Here is a 23,504-nt window from a genome sequence, read left to right on the forward strand (position 1 = left end):
TTAAAAAAAAAAGCACTCTGTTTTGCGGATATAATCGTGTGGGCTGATGAAAAGATCTTTCTTTTTTCCGGTTTTTTTTAAATAAAATTTCATCTTTTTTTTCTTCTTTTTTCTTTTTTTTTAAACTGTTGTTTGTTATTTTTTTACTTATTATTTCCCTCCCTTTTTTCAAATGTCTATAATTTTTCTTTGTTTTATCTTCATCTTGAACTCATATATATATATATATATATATATATATATATATATATATATATATATATATATATATATATATATATATATATATATATATATATATATATATATATATATATATATATATATATATATATATATATATATATATATATATATATAGAAAATATGGAAAAAAATAAAAATTTAATTAAAATTTGGAAAACAAAACTAAGAAAAGATCTAATCTCTTCATCAGCTCACACGATTATATCCGCAAGAGGAGTGCTTTCTAATATTGTATTAATATAGCCAAAGCAAAATATATCAATACAACAGTGTGAGGAGCACTCAAAAAAATTTAAACGAAATTGGAACACATTAAGTAAAAAATATGTACGGAAAAACATTATTAATAAAACTTATTAATAAAATAAAAAAAAAATTTTAAAAAAAATAAGCAGCTTTAGCGCTTGATATTATCTACTATTACCTTACTTCTGTTTTCTTTTTGTTTCCGTTTTTCGTTCGGTTTTGTTTTTATTGTGCTATATATATATATATATATATACATATATATATATATATATATATATATATATATATATATATATATATATATATATATATATATATATATATATATATATATATATATATATATATATATATATATATATACGTTACAGTGAATAGCAGAAATCAAGAGAATGTCGTCTTTCACAGGTGAATGTCAGTAATCGCATAGTCGCTTTGGTGAAAATCCAAAATATTTGTTATATCCGATTTGATATTAGTTTTTACGTTAATATTATTATATTTATTCGATCTTTCAATATCTGCTGCTGAGGATAGATTAGGAAAAACATCTGTGTTCGGAGTACCGGTTAAATGCATACAGTGGCACGATCCTTAAAAAAACATTGATATAGGGCATACCGGGAAAATGTGTATCGGGGCAGTGGCACTTAACTAGACCTAGTATACATTTCAGACATTTACCGAAGCGACTATATGCCTGCCAACAATCATCGGTGAAAGTCAGCAACCACCAATTTCGGTCACTCACGTTAATATATATATATACACATGTAAAATATTTTTTTTAAAAATTAAAACATCAGCCATCTGGCCAGGAACAGAGAATCTCAGGGGCAGAAGAGAAAACTGCCCAGGGCTCAACATTTTAAGGACTCTTAAATCTCATAGCATACATTTTAATTTTTCAACTTTATGTATTCTAAATTTTATTTTTTAATTCTTTTAAGAATGATTTTAGGTGGCTGCTTTTTATGGATATTTAAACCTTAAATGATTGAAGTTAATATTAATCATAATTTATTGAAATGCAGCTTTGCAATTTTCCAAATAATTCAATTTATTATTTATATAAATTTGTTTTTAAATAATCCTTATAAAATTTAGTTGATAACATTCATTTTTTTTATTTAATAAAAAAACATATTATACTTCTTTAGAAAAAATATATAATATTGCTTTTATTAAAGCATCTTTTTTCAAATATACTTGAATTAAAAAGTAATTTTTGGTATTAGACAATATTTTTAGCAACATTCTCCCCTTCCTAAATGCTATAAAATTGTACTTAATTCCAATATCTTGTGTTAAGATGAAATTTCAGGGGATCCAAATGCCAAAAGATTGAGATGATGATCACTAAATTGAACAATTATACCCTTATTTAGAACAATTATACCCTCAACTTTCTTAAGAGATAAAGCAGAGCTGTGATTTCAAAGACATTACAACCATCACACAGTAATTTGTTTAATATAATAATCTTTTTTCGGAAAAATTATTCCAATTTCCTTATTAATATAGATAATAAAAATATGAATATAATATTTAAGTGTGAAAGGACTTCATAAAAAATGTTTTCTAACGTTTTCTAAAAAGTTCTTTTATGTGTTCTTTACTGTTCTGAAATAACTTTCCCCTTTTTTTTGCTGTTTGTTCCATAATCAATTGGAATCAATAACTTTACTGTGATGATAAAATATAAATAGACTTGATAAAACAATAATACAAGTTTTTTAGTGCAATAACAGTATAAGTGGATCAATAAATCGAATAAAACATAAAAAACAGCATTGACACTTTTTGTCTGTTAAGAGCGATTCTTAAAGCTTTTGTCAGTCTTTAGGAATTGAATTAAACTTAATCAATTTATTATGCAAATTAGCTATAGTTATTAGCCAATGAAAGGATATAAAAGTTTTAACGTACTATGCTAACAATACATAAAATATGCAATTTTGGTTCGAATTAATTTCACTTCGGTCGTGGTGCATTTCCTTTGCAGACATTTCAACTTATTTTGGATGTATAAATCCTCTAGTAATTTTTAAATTGTCTTACAATTGTATTAATTATTATTACATTTTGCATAAATGTATTCTTTTTTATTTTCTGAAATAAATAAATTAATGAAAAAAACAAACACATATTTAAAAATTATTATTAATTCAACTTATATCAAAGATATAATTTATTTTATTTCTAAAAATTAATAAAATCTTATTAACATTTTTTATTTAAAATAAGATTATAGAGAAAATTTTTTTTTGTTAATTATTGTGCAGTAACTAAATAGCCTTATCACTATTATTTTTAGTCAATTATTACTTTTAAGTAAAATCAATAATTTATTTTTTTATTTTTTTAAAAAAATAAATAATTTAATGCATTTAAGTAATTTCTTTTTTTAAATAATTTCTTTTTAAAGTAATTTCTCTTTCTAGATAAATTATATTTAATGCAATTTATAATAAACACATAATTCATTTTATTTCTAAGAATTAATAACGCCTTAAAGACTTTTGCTTAAAATAAAAAAAGCTATGGAAAAAAATGAAATTTTGGCAATAATTAATTTCACACCAGTAATGAAAGTCAAACTGCTTTTATCGGAAATTTCTACGTTATAAAACCATGTCATGTAAATATCTTATTCCAGCATATTAAATAGCCTTTTAATTACAATTATTGTTATTATCATTATTATCAGCATTGTAATTATTAAACAGCCTTTTATTTACAATTATTATTATTATCATTTTTCAGTAAAACCATAAATGTATTTTTTTAAATAAAATTATTAAAATAAATTAATTCTACATAAACAATGTAAATATAATACTCCAATTCGTTATAAATACAAAAATGACATTTTTAAAAATTATTAATAATGCAACTTAAAATAAACAAATAATTAATTTTATTTCTAAAAATTAGCCAAATCTTAATAACATTTTCTACTTTAAATTAAATAAAATCAAGTAAAAAATAATATTTTAGCTATAATTGATTTTAAATACAGCATTATAATTGGCAGCATAATTCGGTAATTTAAGTCCCTCAAGCTGTTTGTTTTCATAGAAATTCCACTTATACCACGCTGTACAGCGCAATATTACTGGTTATTGTTCTAATGAAATCTTTTTACACTTATTATGAATATAATGTTAACAATTATAACGTATAAATACATATGTCTAGGAAATAGACTAAGCATTATCTAATCAAAGTATTATATGACGCTTCACTGTCAAATTTAGAAAAATAATAATTGTATTTTTACGATGCTGGCCCAAATGCCTTGCAATATTAGCATTAAGTTATATAAAAATTTATATTATAGCCACTAAATTGTCTATTAACTAAGTTCATTGTTTACAAACACTGCAGAGCAAAGAATAATTGCAACGCATAAATGTTTTCTGCATATAAGTCAAGGAAATAGGCTACGCTCCTTCTGATCAAACTACTCTCATGTCCATAAATTAAAAATAATTCAGTAATAATTCTGGCCAAATTTAACGGGAGATCATTCTGGAACAACATGTACGTTTGTTTAGTGGTGTCATGGGCACAAAATTTATGTTTATGGAAGACAACGTCCATCCTCACTCTTGCCTTCTATGCCTTCTATTTGAGGTTTAACCCATATAAAATGGCCAGCATTTTCTCCAGGCTTGAATATGATAGAACTTATAGGAGGATGAGTCTGTCCAATATGTGTACCGGAACTGTGGAAGTTGAGTGAATAAAATCCATAATTTGATACTCAGCATGCCTGGGCGTTGTACGAAATGTATTTTATCGTATGAGAGACATGCAATGTATTAACCATACCCACCACATGATATTAAGTTTTTTAAATGAGATATTTTTTTATAATTACACTAGGGAGAAAAAATCGTAGTTTTAGTGAATGGTATCAAAAATACACTATCTTTTTTGTTCCTTTTTTTGTTTAATAAATAGGCTTTATGAATAGGCCACGTTTGCTTTGTTTCTAAACCTTTATTTACCGGAGCTGGCATTCTTCTTAACTTATGGATAAGAATGTAAAATGTGATGTTTTATTGCCAAATTTGAAATTTTTATTTTTATTTTTTACTATATTTGACAAATGAATTGCAATATAAGTAGTAAACTATTTAAAAATTAATATAATATCGAATTAATAATCTATTTCCTTAGTTCATTGCTTACAAACACTAGAAAACAAACAATATTTATTACTTATAAATGTTCACTACATATGTCTAAGAAATGTTCTACGTTCCATCTGATCAACTTACTAGTTGATGTTTTACAGCTAAATTTAAAAGAATATAATGATTGCATTACTTAAGATTTTTGTACATATGCATTGCAATATTAGCAATGAACTATTTAAAAATCAGTATTATGTATAATGAATAGTCTATGTTCTAAGTTGATTATTTACTAACACTAGAGAGCAAACAAAACTTAAAAAATACATAATATGTAACAAGCTCTTTTGAAAAAAGGTAAATCTCTTGACTAATTTTGACCACTTCCTAGCACCCCCTCCCATAACTCGTGAAAATGTTTTTGTGAAGTTCCAATGTCATGATTCAGTACGCAATACATATCATGATCATGATTCATGATATCATGATTCAGCGCGCAATACATAAATCAAAATTCGAAAATTCTGAATTTAATGTTTCTAATTGACCTTCAACGGTAATTAGGCACCTAAGCACCTTAGAATATTGCAAATATCAAATAATTCTGACACGTATCTACCGAGGGTGTTCCCAGCATTCAGTACACAAATTGAAATGAATGAGAAAATGCATCAATAAAATAAGTAATTATTATAGTAAAAGGGGTCAAAGGCCACGTTAAAAGAGGGTAAATCAGAAGAAAATTCATGGACCCGTGGATCCACTGCATAGCCCTCTTGTTTACCGGATCTCAATAAGTATGTCTTTTTCCTAGGGAATCACTTCAAATCACTAGTTTATGAGAAACCCGTGGTCACACCAAATTCAAAAAATAAGAAAATATATCATAAGGAATTGTCGTATCTTAAGCAGACATCAAAAACACACCTGTCATCTTCAAGCACATACGGGAATCATTTTTACGGCCTTGTAAATAATACGCCTGTTTGAACAGTTCTTATAACATCAAATATAAAGCTTTATGAAGTAAGATAGTTTTTAGTATCTTTTGTAGTTATTTATCAACTCACCGTCGGAAACTGCATGAGATTTTCATGAGATTTTATCTACAAGATTTGTGCCCCTGTGTCATATGGTAATTTTTAAGCGCTTTGATGAATTTTAGTAATTAATTTAATTAAAAGAGATACTCAGACACACTGGAAGATGCCAACTGTACTTTTCATGTCCGCGAAGTGATGATAAAGGGTGCCTCAATTGGCATCTACGATTCGGCGTCTTTAGATTCTGATCATGCGTTTTTTTTTTTGATTTTCTATCTCTCAACATGGTTTTTCTATCTCTCAACATTGAAAATTTTCCTCCTTGTGATGCTTTTTATCACCCATCTGAACTTTGGATAATTCTGGTTTTTAATTAATATCTTCATCGTTTATCAATATTTATTTTTTAAAACTTGGCTCTTCAGACACCTTCATAAACGCATAGATTATGATCAAAAAACTTAAGTTTCTAATATAAAAAAAGAAGTTTTTGTGAGTCGAATAACTAATTACAGGGGATACTGTTTCAACCTCCTGTGACCCAACATTCAATATCTTGGACAATATTTCGTACGAGGGCATTCTATTTCCAATATAATTATGACCCAAAAAGCATCTGAAGAATTAGAATTAATAGAGATGCAAGACGATCAAGCTCTACAGTTAAAATATAAGTCGAGGTCGATTACTGAATTTCGGAAATTTGTACCAGAATCGAAGTATCTTGAATTAGAAAAGGCTGCTTGTCTAATTATTTCAATATTCGGAACAACGTACTTATTTCAGTTTAAAATTCGTGAAATCCAAACACCGATCAGTATTAACTAACCAGCATCTCAAAGAATTACTGAGAAGTGTTGTCACCAATTGTTCACCAAATTTTAAAGAATTGTCAAGAGACGTAAAATAAATGTGCTTAATTTTTAATATTTAAATTCAATACACATATTTTGCACTTTTATTTATAAGTTTTCAATAAATATAATTTCTGCAAAAAAAAATTTAATACCTTTTTTGCATACCTTTTAAATACGTATTTAATTGCGGCTCGCGAAAAATGTCAAATTTTGAAAAATGGCTCGACTATCAAAGAGCTTGGCCACCCCTGATCTACACTTATGCGAATGGAAATAACAAAATTTAAAAGAAATAGGAAACGCCCGAGTCAAGTTCCTCTTACTTTCATTTAAGGCGTGACCTTCAGCATTTCAAATATTCATTAAACTTGACATGGTTTTATCGTTGGTTGTATTGCAAAAATCAAGGCTTTGGCTTTAATTCTTTTTTTAAATTTTAAATTTATCAAAAAGTATGCTAGTTTTGTATCAATAAAATGTGTGAGTTAAAAATCCATGTTAGTTATTTCCAAAGTACAGCTAAATGTTATTGCCTGAGACAGGGACTTAACTTGGCGCAAAATGGAGTATTTTCAAGATTAGAGAACAAATAATATGAAGATTAAAATCTTAAGGAGGATAACACAGAATCTCAATAATCATAGTGAAAAAAAGTACCATTTATAAAAAAAAAAATTTGAAAATTAACCTTAAAAAAGCTTAAAACTTTTTTCATGAAATTTTTAAAATTTAAATTTAAAATTTTTTCAAAAATAATTATAGTGAAAAAAAGTACCATTTATAAAAAAAATTTAAAAATTAACTTCAAAAAAGCTTAAAACTTTTTTCATGAAATTTTTAAAATTTGAAATTAAATTTTTTTAGAAAATAATTATAATCTCTACATTATAAAAGGCCATTTGAAAATACAACAATATATCAAAAAAATGTTATTGGTAAAAATTTTAGAACAAAAGTAGTAATTATTTCCATATTTTTGTCCAACACCAGTATATATTTCAAAAATGCTCCAAAATCTACTGAAATGTTATATTTTTAAAATTAAATAATAAAAAAATATTTAAAATTATAAAGATTAATAGATGTTGGATATATTTTTACCCTATGGTGCTCTGTCTATCCGAATTTTATGTTGAAAAACTAAAATTTTTGTATTATTTGTGTATTAAAATTATGCATGTGTATATTATTGCTTAATTTTGCTTCTTATTAAGAAAAAATCGAGCGTTCTTACACACATTAAAATGTTTAGTTAAATTAAACAATAATAATTAAAAAAAGGTTATACCGATGCATTCACTCAATTCATGATTGACAACAGCCCGAAGGATGTGTTTTTATCGCTTTAGAGTCAATGATGGCGGACATCGAGGTCGCCGTGCACGTTCCAAGATCATAGTCGATTATTTGCCACAATCTTCCAGTCGGATTGAATCGGCAACTTATTCGATCATAGCTAATTTAATACCAAATAAGTTTCAATCTTCTTTATTGATTCAACGAGAATATTGAATGTGTTCAATTATTTGCCAAGTAATTTAAATCTTCTTGTTGAATTCATTTGGCAAATTTATCAGGAAAACAATTATAAAAAGTATGTATGTTTTAAGTTGTGTAATAAAGATATTTATGTTTTTATAAAAAGATTTACATATGTCTGCCAGTTGTATAAACTAATTTTATGATATTGAACTACTATTAACTTCGGTTTTGTTAAGCCTAGTTTGAATTCACATTGATACTCTCTCTGTGCTGTGTGTGCACTGTAAAATATATTCTTATATCTTAACACCAAAAATGGTGGCAACTACATTACACCAAAGTGATATTTCGCTAAGTGTTCCACTACACAAATCAAGTATAGTTCCTGCTGTAGGGAAACACATAGAATGTTCTTAATGTTCTTTTACACTACTTTGTGTAAAGTAGACGCTGTCATCATTTTTGTTATTCAGTAATATTAAAATTTATAATTACAGTAAAATATGATGCACATAAAAATCAGTACAGTTATTTTTACGATGCGATCTAAAAAAGAACGAATCATAAACTTAGAATGGATAATCAATATTCCTTAGCATAAAATTAGTTTATTAATCCACAATGCATACATGTTAGACTGAATATTATTATAAATTCGAACAAAAACCAAAGTGAATGGAAGTTAAATATTATAAAATTATTTTATGCAATTGAAAGATTTATGCAAATCTTATTAAGACATAAATATCTTTACTACACAGCAAAATACATACATGCGTTTAAAAACAATTCATATGAGTTATTTTTCAAATATTTTCGGCAAGAAAATTGAAATTATTCGGCAAATAGACTATATTTAATATTCTTAATCAATCAGTAAAGAGGACTAAAACTTACTTGGTATAAAATAGGCTATGACTAGTTTGTCAATTCAATCCGACAAAAAGAAATCACATTTCGCCAACATGTTTCATGTCAACAAACCGCCATCTTGGCCGCCATATTATAACTATCTTGAAATTGCTCAATTATTCAACTTTAAACTCTTAACAATGGTTCAAAATTATTTGTTATACGTTTAAAACATATCTTACCATTTTTTCACACAAGAACTTAGCTAAATAGCTGAAATATAAAATGATTATATGCCAAATTTAAGGGACTCTGAACACACAACCTTCTTTAAAATTGAGCTGCAGATCGGTGTAAGATTTTTCAATTATTGGTGTAATGATTGAACTACATTCTTTGAAGTATGAAGGAATGATTGTTCCGTTAAAACTTGAAATTAAGTAATTATTCGCACAATTTTTAGAGTTTTTCAACTCTAAATATGGATAAGTTTTACATCACTGTTTTACTGTGTATATGATTAACAAATTAATTTTATTTAAAAAAATATTGTATACATGCATTGGAAATTTATGATTCTTGCTTTATATTGCATCGTAAAAATAACTTTATTGATTCTTATGTGAATAATATCTTACTGTTGTCGTAGGCCATTAAGGAAAGGGGTTCTTGTTTTCAAGTGGCGCCATCTATGGCCAAACATTCGACTTTCGAAATAACTTTTGAAAACAAAATACGGTAAAAGCTCGATATAACTTGTACGGAACTTAACGAGAAGTCTATTTCTATCACAAATTTAGAAGTCACTATTAAAATGCTATAATCAAAAGGTACAGAAATTAATTGCTTATAAAGAGTTAAAAATTGCCAGCCGTCTGCTATTCCAATTTTTTTTAAAGAAACACATTTTTTAGCTACATAAAAAAGCTACATTATGCAGAGGAGAGCAAAATGAAAGACACTTTTTTTTATATTTGCTATCAAAACAGAAAATTGAAAAACAATCATTATTTTATCTATTTTTCAACTGAATATTTTAATATTTTATGTTTATAAGGCAAGCATGCGTGAGTAACCACCGGCTAAGTTATTTACCACTTTACAAAGACTCTTTTGTAGACCACATATTTACCCTGCCTCTTTATTTTCATTCTTGACAGTCTATAATTAAAATGAACTTTCATCGTCATCAATGACGTCAAAAGCTATAGCACACTAAAACATTCACTTTTTTTTTCATTTCTCCTTTAACATTAAGTTGGACTTCTATTTAACGAACTTCCATTTTGCGAATTTCTCTATTTTGCGATTTTTTTCGAGTAACCAAGAACATTTTGGCAATTTCTTCGTAAAATAACTTCCAAATAGCGAAGCGAATTTTCTACTTAACGAACTTTTCTTTGAAATCCACTTTCTCTATTTCCAATATTTCAGAACATTTTAGACTTGTAAACGCATTTTATGGAGGAAATGACCTTGAGTTGATTTTCGAATCCAAACTTTTAAAGAAAGCAGTAAACTCCCTTTCCCTTTTCGTTTGCATTTCAAACGAAAAACTCAGACAAAATTAAGGAATTTTATCAGTATTAATTAAAGTTAAGAACACACGTGGTAATGTATGTTTAAAATTAGTTTCATAAAAAATGCAGCTATAATTTATACAGAAATTTGGCTTTTTTAGTGAAAAATGCATGTAGCACTATAGTATAGCACAATGTTTTGCTTTACGGACTTGTGTCTAAAATGGATTGGATACAGATTTCTTTTAAGGTAAAAACTGAAGAAAAAAAATCGTAGATACTAGTTAACAAGATAAAGGTACATCAATTGCTAGTTTAATTATGTCTAGAATTTAGAAATTTAAAACCTGTTTTGTGTTGTTTAAGTATTTCAAAAGGTGATTTTCTATTTAACGAATTTTCCATATAACGAACTTTTTTATCGGGATTTAGCGACTTCGTTAAATGGAGGTCCGACTGCATATGTATTTTCGCCTAATGATAGGCTCTTTATAACGACATTTCCTTCCGCTATTGCTTACAGTCATTATTATGGACCTTCACTATGAAACAAAAAAAAAGACTCTTTGTGCTATGTGGGTCATAGAATAAAAATCACTATAAAATACGAGACTTTAAAAAAGCGAAATTTTTAAAACGGGTTTTTTAATTTTGTACAATTTATGCGCCGTATTTACGATGTATCAATCTTTAAAGGCATATTGGCCTTTAAACTTCTTATGATGACAAATATAAGGAATGACTTCTTGAATAGATATTTGCACAACAAATATTAACTCAGTCATTGTTTTCCGCCTTAAGGGCGCCACTTTATAAACACAACTTTCATGATTAATTTTTTGTTTTAAAGATATAAACATTATAGATTTATAGATTTTATGACGTATAAAAATAAATTGATGTTTAGATTGCTTTCTTTTATTAGCAGCATTCAGTCAGAAAAAGTATTAGAATCATTTCAACAATGATAAAAATTGACAAAAACATTGTTGTTTGTAAATTATAAATAAATGGCATATATATATATATATATATATATATATATATATATATATATATATATATATATATATATATATATATATATATATATATATATATAAAGAGAGTGAGAGAGGGATAGATATAGATATACACACCCAGAAGAAAAATTTAAAAAAAAAAGGATGGCGAAAATGAATTAAAAACAAGAAAATATGATGCTAATGTGGCAGAGGCTGAATCATATCTGAACTAATTAAAACAGCACCAGAGCGTCATCTATGTGAAATATCAACATAACTGTCAAATCCGTAGAAGTAAGCATGAAGGGACCTAAACAATTTTGACCATCCAGATTGCGGCTAACGCCAACATTCCGAGAGAAAAAATTTAAATCAGTTGAAAAGTTTATTCTGTAAAAGTACGTTTTCGTGTCTGATTTCGTAGCTTGAAATAACTTCCGAAAGCAGTTACTTTTTATTTTGTTTTATAACCGTTGTTATAAAGCTGACCCAATTCTGAGTTTACGACTATCAAAGTACCTGTAATTTTGAATTTAATCCGGAACTCCTAGATCAAGTAAAAGTAGAAGAGGGCTCTAATCCATAATTTGCCTACCGCTGAGGATACTTTTACGTCAACACTGTGGTCGGTGCGTGCCGGAGGCAGAATTCGCATGGGCCAGTTATCGCTGGATTTTGAACCTGGGAAACCTCATTGGAAGACGAATGCTCCATCGCCTGAGCCACCACGGCATTGCAATAATTAATTAGTATAATCAAGGCTAAAGCCTCGAGCCATTAACATTGAGTTCTAGCATGTGAAATCTGAACACTGAATTAAACATTATTAAAACGCTCACTTTTTTTATAATTTTTTTTACGTAGTTTCTCTTCGCTTAGCAGCTAAAAATCTTACATCAGTTTTTGTAAAAATAATCCAATTGATTTTTCTTTCTTAATATTTTCAACTTGCTTAAATATATCCCTTTATTTACTCGTCTTATCACTTGCATTTTAGGCGTTCTCCACTTTACTTTGTATGACACAATAAACTAGCGGGATCTTTTGTCGCTACCTCTAGCGGGGGGTTTAGTTTGTTTATCTTACGCACTTAAAACATCATTTATTACGATTTTTGGAATTTTAGCGCTTTCTATTTCAATCCTCAGTTGTGAAGTTCGCTTCCTTTATATATCAAAGAGATTGAAGAGGGAATTTCTCTAAAATAATCATTATTTTTATTTTTCGAAGGGTGCAATATAGCAAAACCTTCCGCAAACCTGTCTACATCTTCTAAAATAACAGATGTTCTATCCAATAGTTAAAATGCCTATTTGTCTCATTTTAATTTGACAAACTCACCTGATTTTATTTTACTACCAGTGTTGAACAGCCGACCCAATTTTAGGTTTACGAATACCGATGTTCAACTTCATAATCTTGTAATTTCGAACCCAATCCAGAAGAAGAGGAAACTCCTGTATCAAGAATAGGGAGAGATTTGCCTTCGCGGAGAACTTTTTGGTGGAAGTAGCCCGCATTTACGTTGCATGGTTAGGAAAAACCACGAGAACCTCCAACGGCAAGGGGACTTTAACCCATGATCCGTCTACCACTGAGGATATTTTAAGTCAGCATTGTGGTCGGTGCGAGCCGGGTGCGAAATCCGTATCGACCAGCCTTCGCTGGGATGCGAATCCAGTTCACCTCATTGGCAGGTGAACGCTCTATCCCCTGAACCACTGCGGTTCGGTAGAACATTTTCACGAGGGCCGATACCGCGCACTGTCGGTCCCTTCACAGGCTGAACAACGTAGTTAATGGTCACCCACCCACTAACTGAGAGTAGCCACTCATGCTTGACTTCGGTGATCTACTAAATATCGTGTCTTACGACTAGTCCACCAGATTGCAACCACCAGATTGCGTAATTCAGTCTAATCCGTCATTATTGTTTATCTCCGTAAATGTTCTGAACGAAATGACTTGGATTATATTGGTGTAAAATATCTTATAGCTCGTTGCCTAAGATTTTTGTGATCAAGCCTGGTATAAATTTTTAATAATAATTTCATTATAATTTTAAATAATAGTATTAATCGTAATTTCCATTTTTTTTTTAATATTTAAAGAAAAAAATTTTACTTTTCGATCCTTTTACCAAAATTAAGAAATAACTTGATATTGGAAAGGAAACACCATTGTCAAAAGGAACTCACATCACAAAAAAAATTAAATGACCAAGGAATCGAAAAATGATCGTTAAATATACCACCTACTATGTTGTTGTTGTTGACGTATGCCATTAAGGTAGAGAGGGTGCGATTGTTCCTGTTTTCCAGTGGCGCCATCTATGGCCAAGAATTCGACTTCTGCCACACCCATACGTCGCACTCGTTTATAGGGTGGACCCATTCATACATCCATTCATTCCTTCACAGATCGTAATTTTGACCTGAATCGGAGAACGATCAATCTCCAATTCAGTTCCCCCAGAGGTATTGATTTGTTATGGGAAGATGGAAGTCTTTGAGACGCGACAGATTTAACGTGCATAAGCCACCATTTACTACACTGGGAGTCTTCAGCCGGCAGGGATCGAACCCACAACCACTTGGACATGGGCCCAGTGCCTTACCAACCAGGCTATCCCGGCCCACCACCTACTATAAACCATACATATCAGACATTTAAAAAATGCACAAAACACAAATAATTTTAAGATTTTTTTAGTCGTAAAGTAGACTTATTGCAATTATTAACTAAATCTACTTACGACAGTGACTGCGTCGTTGAGCAAAGATTCCCCGAAGACAATTATGTACAGAACTTCGTTGACGTGTATTTCTTCAAAAACAGCCAATACAGCAACAGGATCTACGGCAGAGACGATTGAACTAAATAACAACATATCCAATAGTGGCACTTCGTAATAAAATATTCCCGTGAGTCCAATCGCCCACAAAGAGACTCCGATACTTAGAGCATTCCAAACTGTTCCAATGACTGCATATGTAAGAATTGAAATGATGTTGTCAAAAAAGAGACGATTTGGCATGAAATATCCTGCATCAAATACAATCGGTGGCAGCATAAAAAGGAAAAATACTGTAGGGGTGAGCGGACCAACTGTCATTCCACTGAAGAAGAGCACCAAACCTAAAACTACACCAACTATTAACAGAACACAACTTTCTGGGCAATAATTGGCTAGTTTTGGAGTGACGTTGAAACCTAAAAAGGAAGAAGAAAGAAATATTAGTAACAACAAAGTAATATCCTATTAGGACTTATATGAGACCCATTCAGGACTGTGATCACATATTCACCGAAGAGCCATTACATTATGACCACCCTCCATCTAAAACAATGGGCTCGCCCAGGTTTTCATGGTTTCTTGCCCAGGAGCAATGTTTTCATGGGGCACATTAGGACCCATAATCCTCATAGAACAATCCCTGACGTCTGTAAGCTACTTGAACATAGTTGCAGACTAGGTTCGGCAACAGTTTTTCCTGCGGGGGATGGTGCTTACCAACAGGATAATGCGCCATGTCATAAGGGTCGAATCGTCATAGATTGGTTCGAGGAACATTCCAGAGACTTTCAAGTCAAGTCTTGGCCCTCAAATTCACCTGACTTTAATCCAATAGAGCATTTCTGGTCCTACTTGGAAAACCAAATTCGTGCTGCCGCGCTACCCCCTCGCAATGTGAGAGAATTGCAGGACCAGTTGGTGAGCGCTTGGAACCAGATACCTCAGACTACCTATCAGCACCTTGTGGAATCAATGCCACGGCAGGTGCTAGCAGTTTTGAGGGCTAAAGGTGGTCCTACATGTTATTAGCAGGGTGGTCATAATGTAATGACTCTGCGGGAAAGTGCTTCGTTCTCCTTTCCTGGTTCCGAACAGAGTAAAGAGTTATTAAGAGGAAATACATTAGGCATTTTTAAGTCATAAATTTGATTTCTTGAGATGACTACTCTTGATTATATATCTGGTACTAGTTTGTACATGCGACTAATAATAGTACATATACATACTCTTTAGTACATATACCTACTCTTTAGTGCTTTAGCGGGATTACATAAAAATATTTATGTCATGAATTTGATTTTTTTGAGACTGATTTTTTTTTGTATGGATGCTCTCGATCTGCATATTTTTTGAGTCTTTGGTATTGGAAGTAAAAAATAGATTATAAGTTAGGGATAGCACATTAATATTTAAACCAGGAAAAAAATATAAAAATAAGAAAAACTCCCTGCTGAGATAATCAAGACTGAAAATATCAAAATAATTTGATTGCCAGAAGAATTAAAAACGAGTTAAAAAAGTGAATATTATAAACATTTTTCTGTAAAATCAGGAAATCAAACTGGTTTTGATGTTTTCCATCCCCTCTCCTTACTAGTGATTCCACGGATTTCTAAAGCGTGTTTTTGCCTCGCTTAAAAGTAAATATTAATTTGAGGCTTTTTACGTTTTCCTCTTCGTCTCAAGCATTCTCCAAAAACAAAATTTTGAAAAAGCAAAAAAAAAAAAAAAAAAAAAAAAAAACGTTCTTTTTGTTGGACATTAAAACTTCTATTGTGCATGATTTAAGAGATATCGAGATATCAGAGATATTGAGCAAATACTGAACTTTTGCTCTTTACCTCGGAAGATGCCAGAAGTGCTGATCATTCATCGTTACCCAGTGGGCACCTGCGAACCTAAGTCACTGAGGCGAGCAATATTAACCACGCCACACTGCCGCAGATACCCGTTTATAGGGCGGGGGCTACATTCACAGATCAAGAAACAGAGAGCAACACAGAGAGAGGGAAACATCTATGCCCTGAGCGGGATTCGAACCCGCAGCCACTGGCTTCACAGTCAGACACGCTGGCAGCTCGGCCACCTGGTCGAATTATCTTATCGAGCTTATATTTAATTGATCAGTTTTGATGTATCTCTTATCAGAAAAAACCTAATAAGGTTGAAGAGTCTCTTTTTTTGTTTGAATCTTTTGCTTTTTTTTAAATATTTTAACGAGAGGTTTGTTAAATTGTAGAAATTTTGTTATTGAAATGGTTTTGTAAAGAAAATTACCTCGCAAAGTAAAAAAAAAAAAAAAAATTCAAGGATCGTACATTTTCCTTTAAAAAGCAGAAAAAAGTGTTGAAATGTGTACTTATAGCAATAGAAATAAAGCAAAAAAGGTTTTTGATGATGGATTTTGTGTTTTCTGTTAAGTTAAAGTTAGCCATTAAGATGAAATAAAACATCGATTCCGCGTATTTCAATAGATTGAATCTCATCTGACTTTAGAGGATTTGATTCAGAAAAATCAACATTTATAAGTTTTAAAAATTATCCTTTTTAAAGCATTCTAGAAAAATATAGTTTTTAAACAACAGCCTGTTTTAAAATAAATCAGCTTTTTTTTAAAACTTTAAAGTTACGTCCATTTTGCACTGACTAAAGCTGAAGTGTATCAAGTTAATGACAATGCAGGATAAAGAAAGAAAAAGATACCGTTATAATTTTTATATTTACCCTTCTTATATCTTAATATAAATTTCAGACATATAAAAACTAAGAACTGCGAGATTTTTATTGCTTCAATATTATACATTTTTAATAGTTTAAGTCCCGCTTAAAGCATTTTCGAGTGTTAAGCGATAATTCTTTCAAAAAATAAGAAGTTTCTTTACTTAAAATGCAGGAATAATGCATTTTTTAATATAGCTTTTGTATATTATTGTAAGAATGGCCTACTTACCTTCAATTTGCAATAATTGCTTTATCAAAAGCTCTATGAAAGTGATGAATATATTATTTGTAAGGTTTTATGAAAGCCAATATATTGATTTGTCTCAGAAAGGTTTTTTTTTCTTTCTTCGTTTCTTTTAAGAGTACTCATTGGAAAAAGAATGAGAATTTTGTACATATATATGTTATTCTCCTCAAGGAAATCGATATTTTTCTGTTCAAGAAATCATTGACCTATCTTTCTATTCATTGGCAAGGTGAATATAGTGCAAATGATAATTTTCTTACCCTTTTTAACGCGATAACAATTTCTTATGGCTTATGTAGATCTTAGTAGGACTTAGTTTTTGAAAAATTTTTTAATTTTTTTAATAGAACATGGCACCTTAAATATATTTGCCTAAAAAGTAGTAAAAAATTACCACTTAACGTTTTTTTGCTGTTTTTAAAGAGAACGTGGTACCTCAAAAAACTATTTTTCGTTCGTTAAGAAAACACGACCATTTAAAAAACGCCATATTTTCTAAAAACTATTTTGTCTAAAAATTATAATAGAATGCCATTTGATATTGACATTTGCATTCATAAAATGACTCTTAAAACTATTATAACAATTCTGAGTTCATTTAAATAAAAGTTGAATTTTTATTCTTATTTAAAAGTGATTCTTTATTATTAAATGCTCACGCATGGAAGAGAACCAGGATGCCTGTACTAGGTTCAACAGAAAAATTCAATCTTGAAAAATCAGAAATTATGTTAGAGCATCAGGAACCCTTTTTTTCCCTTTTTTTATTGTATTTTCATCAACTTGCTTTTTTAATAAAAGTGGAAAAAAGGGATTCGCTATATTAAATTCGAGTAAATAAAATTTGGTAATTTCTATGGAATTTTCCCTTAAAACCTTAAAATAAAAATAATTTTTGGTTTGAATCAATTAAAAACTACACATTTGTCAGATTTTAGATTGTTTTGAAATTAAATTTAAATTGGTGAAAGCCGTGATAATGCCAAAGAAAAAATTCTTATAACGTTAATTCCACAAAAACAACGATTTTTTTTTCTTATAAATCTAAAAACTAACAATTGCATACTACTTACCTACCTTTCAAAAAACTGACGATGGCAGAATTTAATTGGAATAATTTTGTCAGAAATCTAAAATACCTCACGTTTTATATCTCAAATTCTGATTGGGTGTCGGCATTTCGCATGAATCGAAAAATACTGCCAAATAGAGTAAATATCCAGCCTCCATTTATTTGTAAAAAAGGAATTCCACCTCCTCCTCTCCGCCTTTTCGACAATCAATCAAGAGGCCTCTATCCTCACCCTTTTGGATTTTAGGTTTGGTTTTGATTTCAGATTTTTTTTTTATATTTAACAAATTTTTGATAATATAGTAATATTCTACAGTACAATACTTAAGAAAAGGATCAAAATAAAGGGGTCGCTTTATCAGATTTGGAAAAATATCACTTGATAATGGAAATCAAAGAATTATGCTGTAAACCAACGTGATGAATCCTCCCGGGAAAGAAAGCTACCCTAAAAGGGGATTGGGATTTAATATGTCTCAGGACGTTAAATTTATTATCCCAAAACATTTGCGAATCTTATAAACAGAACTAGAATTCGTAGTATGACCCGCGTTACCGTCAAGAGGGTCATACTCTGAATAAACCTTCTAAAAATGGAATTTAACTACTTTTCTGGACTATCTTGTTGTTATGCGTATAAACTCCTGACTGTGAATTCGCGCCATCTTTTTTATCATCATTATTACCTTTATTCCTTATTTGCTATTTGAATTCTATTGCAATGATGACCATCATGTATATGAGTATAGGAATAAGGATTTGAGGAGCCTAATGATTAACTTTTTCACTTTCATAGATGATTTGTTCAATTTTATTCAGAAACAACAACCTAAACCTGCTTAGTTTCATGGATGTTTTGCTTAATATGGTTCATAATCAACGATGAAACCTGCTTAGTTTCATGGCTGTTTTGTTTAACACTCTTCAGAAACAACGACGAAACCTGCTTAGTTTCATGGATGTTTTATTAAATACTGTTCAAAAACAAAGATGAAACTAGTTTAATTGGATAGATCTTTTGCTTAATACTGTTCAGAAACAGCGATGAAATGTGTTTAAATTCATGAATGGTTTGTTTATTACATTTTAGCTTGAAAGTTAAAATGCGTAAAGGTAAGTTTATAAATTTTTAATTTATAAAAAGAAATAATTAAAATGCTGTAATCAATTTTTTAAAGTAAACAACTTTTTAAAAAATATTTAATCTAAATTTTAAAAAAAACATTGCAATCTTTAATACAACTAAAAGTTTAATTTGAAAAAAAATATTGCTTCTTTAAACTAAAATGTTCTATTTGTTTATTTAACATTAATAAAAATTGCAATATATTTCTTTCAAAGCTTAACTTTTTCATTCAACATTAACTCATGTTTTATACTAAATAGAGGAAATATGTTTTCTTTTATAGAATCTTCCGTTAAAAACAATACAATACAAAACAATAATGTCTGACAATTAAAATTAAAAAACGCAATGTTGATATTAGAAAAGCCTTTATTTTAAGGCCGCCAAAAGACAAAACAAAGTGTTTTTCTATAAAAATTTCAATTTAACTCAAAGCATTTACGGGAAAAAACGGTATGATTTTTCTAAAATCATGATAATTATCGAGTTTAGTTAGAAGTAAAATATGAATCGGTGAGATGTAAGTTACTCCTCTACCCCATGCAAAAAAAAAAAAAAAAAAAAATCACTGAAACTTGATGGAAATCGATATGAAAAATTTCTCTTTTATAATTTAAAATCCAACAATAGGATTCAAAATCAAATTTTGCTTCGCCACTGTCACTTTAAAGGTAAAGCGGTCATTCATTCATAAATTAATTTTGGTAAAGTTCATCAAACTCTGCGAAACAACAGTACAATAATGTAATATTTTAAAATAAAATTTAAGTAAGATAATGAAAAAAATATTTCCCATTCGCAAATACGAGTTACTTGTTTCAGTAGTCGGCATTTGAAAAAAAAATTTTTAATATATGTTTATGATTTTTAGTTTCAGTATGATTAGGATTTTTAGCTTCAGTATGATTAGGATTTTTAGTTTTAGCATGATTAGGATTTTCAGTTTTAGTATGATTTAGACTTTTAGCTAAAATTTTTTGAATGAAAATATCATAAATCAAGTCATAAAGTGAAGATTCTGTTTTAATATTTAGTATAATATTTCATATAAGAATGTGCTTTTTTGTCATAAAATTTTTTAGAAACAACTATGGTCCTGTTCAAAGATAACAACTATGAAGCTTTATCATCGCACATCAGGACACTTTTTTTTTGATTTTGCAGGTTTATAAAAATGTTTTTTTTTAAATAACATTGCGGAGCTTTTGTTCTTTGAAAATTTGATCACATGTACAGCGCGCAAAAACAAGAGTTCCCTGAATAGCCTTTGATCTAGTCTTCGGATTTTCATGTACTCAATGTTTAGTTCAGTGTGATTAGCGTATTTGAGGTCCACTCCATTAGGATAAACAATCCTAATAGAGTGGATCTCAAATATGCTAATTTTTATAATGTGGACGATATTTTAAGTTAGGAAATCAGACACAAAAACGTACTTTTGCTGAATAAATGTACCTTTTATTCGGTGAATTTTGGTTCCTGATCCTCATATGAGGCGCAGTCACAATTTTTAAATTATGGTTAAGAGAGTAAACGAAAGTTTGGATATTTTTATGTCAATTTTACTTTTAGCGCACTTCGCCCTTTTTTTCGAAAACTTTACAAGCGAAAAAAACTTTTTGCTCACAGTTATGAAATACATTTAATAAAAGACAATTCCATGCAAAAATATTATTTTTATTATTTTAAAATCTTAATTTTTACTATTAGAAATAGTTATTAATAATTTTATTATTAACGCAATTTTATCACGAATAATAATTTTTTTTAAAAATTTGCATCATTTTAAAGAATGCAATTTTTTTTAATCAAAAAACTCGATCAAAATCGGCGGAAAATTTCCTGTGAAATACAGTTTTAAAAATATGACATTTTTAAAATTTCATAACTTAATTTTGGATTTTGTCATTTAAAATAACACAGTTTAGAAAAATTTGCACATTTTTTTTTGTTAAATTTTGTGTAGCTTCTAATTTAATAAATCAATATTCAATTAATAGAAATTAGATTATTATTAAATAAGCTAAAGAAATAATAAATTATTATTAAAATTTTTTTTGAATGGAATTATTCTTAGATAAATGAATTTTAAAATTCTGAGCAAAAATGTTTCAATTCGCTTAAAAAGTTCTAAAGTAATACGAAAAAGTTAAATTAAGATAATTGAAATGCCTACCGTTCTCTAGACAAAACTTTGGGATCATATCTTTCAGATTGCAGCTTTCTCTCATATTTTGAAGGTTAAAAATACAAATCCGTAACAAATTGGATATTTTTATTCAAAGAAAATAAGTTTTTGTGTCTTATTCCGAGCTACTAATTCTGAACTTAATTCTGAAAATGAAAAATGCTCACTAATAATTCTGATTTTAATATGTATATTTGAAGTCAACCTTTTGAACCATTAAAGTTTTGCTATGTGTATGTGAAAATCTAAGCATTAGAGCGAAAGTTATTCTGAGAGATTTTTTTCTTTCTCTGCCACTCTATATTAATAGTTTAAAGATTATTAAAGATTACGTATCAATAATTTGATTTTTAATGATAAAATTTTTTAGATTTGAGATCTTATTTTGTTATACAATATAAATGTATGAAATTCTATCTCAACTTTCGTTACACAAAGATTTGTTATAAATAAAATAATGGTGATAACAAATAAATGCAACATGCAGGATACATGAATGTTATCTCAACTTTCGTTACACAAAGATTTGTTGTAAATAAAATAATGGTGATAACAAATAAATATAACATGCAGGATACCAAATGAAATAAAGAGTAAATAACAAGAGTTTATGACCACCATAATGAGCATGTATTTCGAAATTTAATTGTGAGAATTTTTGACTTTTCTAAGTATGTGTCAGGAATTCGTCTCGTCAAATTTGACGAAATAATGCATTACTGCATTTAAAGTTCACATTTGCATACATTTTAAATTTTACACGCAGTTTAATGACTTCCTTACATTGTATCATTTACTCAACACTATATTATTTTACTAACTTAAAAATATTTGCATTCGTTAGCATTTTGTGGAAAAATTACAAAAGGTTTTTGAAACTTAGATATTCGATGAAAAATGAAGATAAAACTCAATTGAATGGTCATTAAAGTGAAAATGATAATACATTGTTGCTGTATTAGTAAATTTAGCAACTGGAAAAAATAAAGATAGCAATATCTTAAATGATCATTACAGTGTAAATGTTAATACTGATGAAGTGGCAAATTTAACAGGTGAAGAAAAATAAAGAAAACAATGTATTGAATGGTCTTATAAGTTAAAATATTTATACATCATTGCTGTATTGGCAAATTTAGAGGACAGAAAAAGGTTTTCCTTTTGTATTATAAAAGGTAGGGTCGCAGATATTTTATTGTTAAAAAGTATTACCTGAGTTTTATTTTACGTGTATAGTTTCATGGGTGTTATACTTCAATGGGAAACGAGAATGTTTTACCCTTAAAAAGTATTATCTAAAAAAAATCACTATACAGTATCATGAACGTAATTTCACGTGATTAATTTCATGGGTGTTATATTTTACCGGGAGGCACAGGTATTTTGCCCTTTAAAAGTATTGTCTAAAAAGTCAAATTAACAGTATTAGGGGGGTTATTTTACATGTGTAATTTCACGGATGTCATCATTAAAATGAAATATCAGGTAGAGAAAATAAGTGTTTTCGACAACTTTTTGCTTTTAATAAAGCTTCTAAGGCCGCAAAAGCTGCTCGTGATAGTTGTGCTGCGTATGGAGAGTGCGTCATTAGCTGAAAGATCTGCTCGTAATTGTTATGTTTAAATATGCAAAGACACGATTCGTACTATCCACCAGGTTGAGCAATTGCACCAACTTTTACCCGAAAGTTTGCGTCGACCGACAAAGACACTAGTCGAGAAAATGGAATTCTTCCACACTCCGATGGAACAGCCAACACAAAAAACAAAATTATAAAATTATAGCTTATATACAGCTTATATATAAGTATAAAATTATACCTTTGCTGTAGTTTTAAAACACTGAAATTATGTTCCTGTTTTTAATTTTCCTAAGTCAGCCACGGGGGCTCTGGGGGACGGAGAGTTTCGAGGTGAGCCAGGTTCGAATCTCAATTGTAGCTAGTTGATACGAAT

General features: G+C 29.2%; 1 protein-coding gene across 1 annotated transcript in view; it reads right to left on the bottom strand.

The window, feature by feature from the left end:
• LOC107452408 (Na(+)/H(+) exchanger protein 2) overlaps nucleotides 1-23,504 on the bottom strand; it is a 170,019-nt gene that overhangs the window by 52,446 nt on the left and 94,069 nt on the right. The window contains exon 2 of the mRNA XM_043049487.3: nucleotides 14,154-14,611. Coding sequence (XP_042905421.1) covers nucleotides 14,154-14,611 — 458 coding nt within the window. The remainder of the gene's footprint in view (nucleotides 1-14,153; nucleotides 14,612-23,504) is intronic.

Source organism: Parasteatoda tepidariorum, chromosome 12 (genome assembly GCF_982258835.1).
Source record: "Parasteatoda tepidariorum strain Cologne lab strain chromosome 12, Ptep-v5.0, whole genome shotgun sequence".
In the NCBI taxonomy this organism is placed as follows: Eukaryota; Metazoa; Arthropoda; class Arachnida; order Araneae; family Theridiidae; genus Parasteatoda; species Parasteatoda tepidariorum.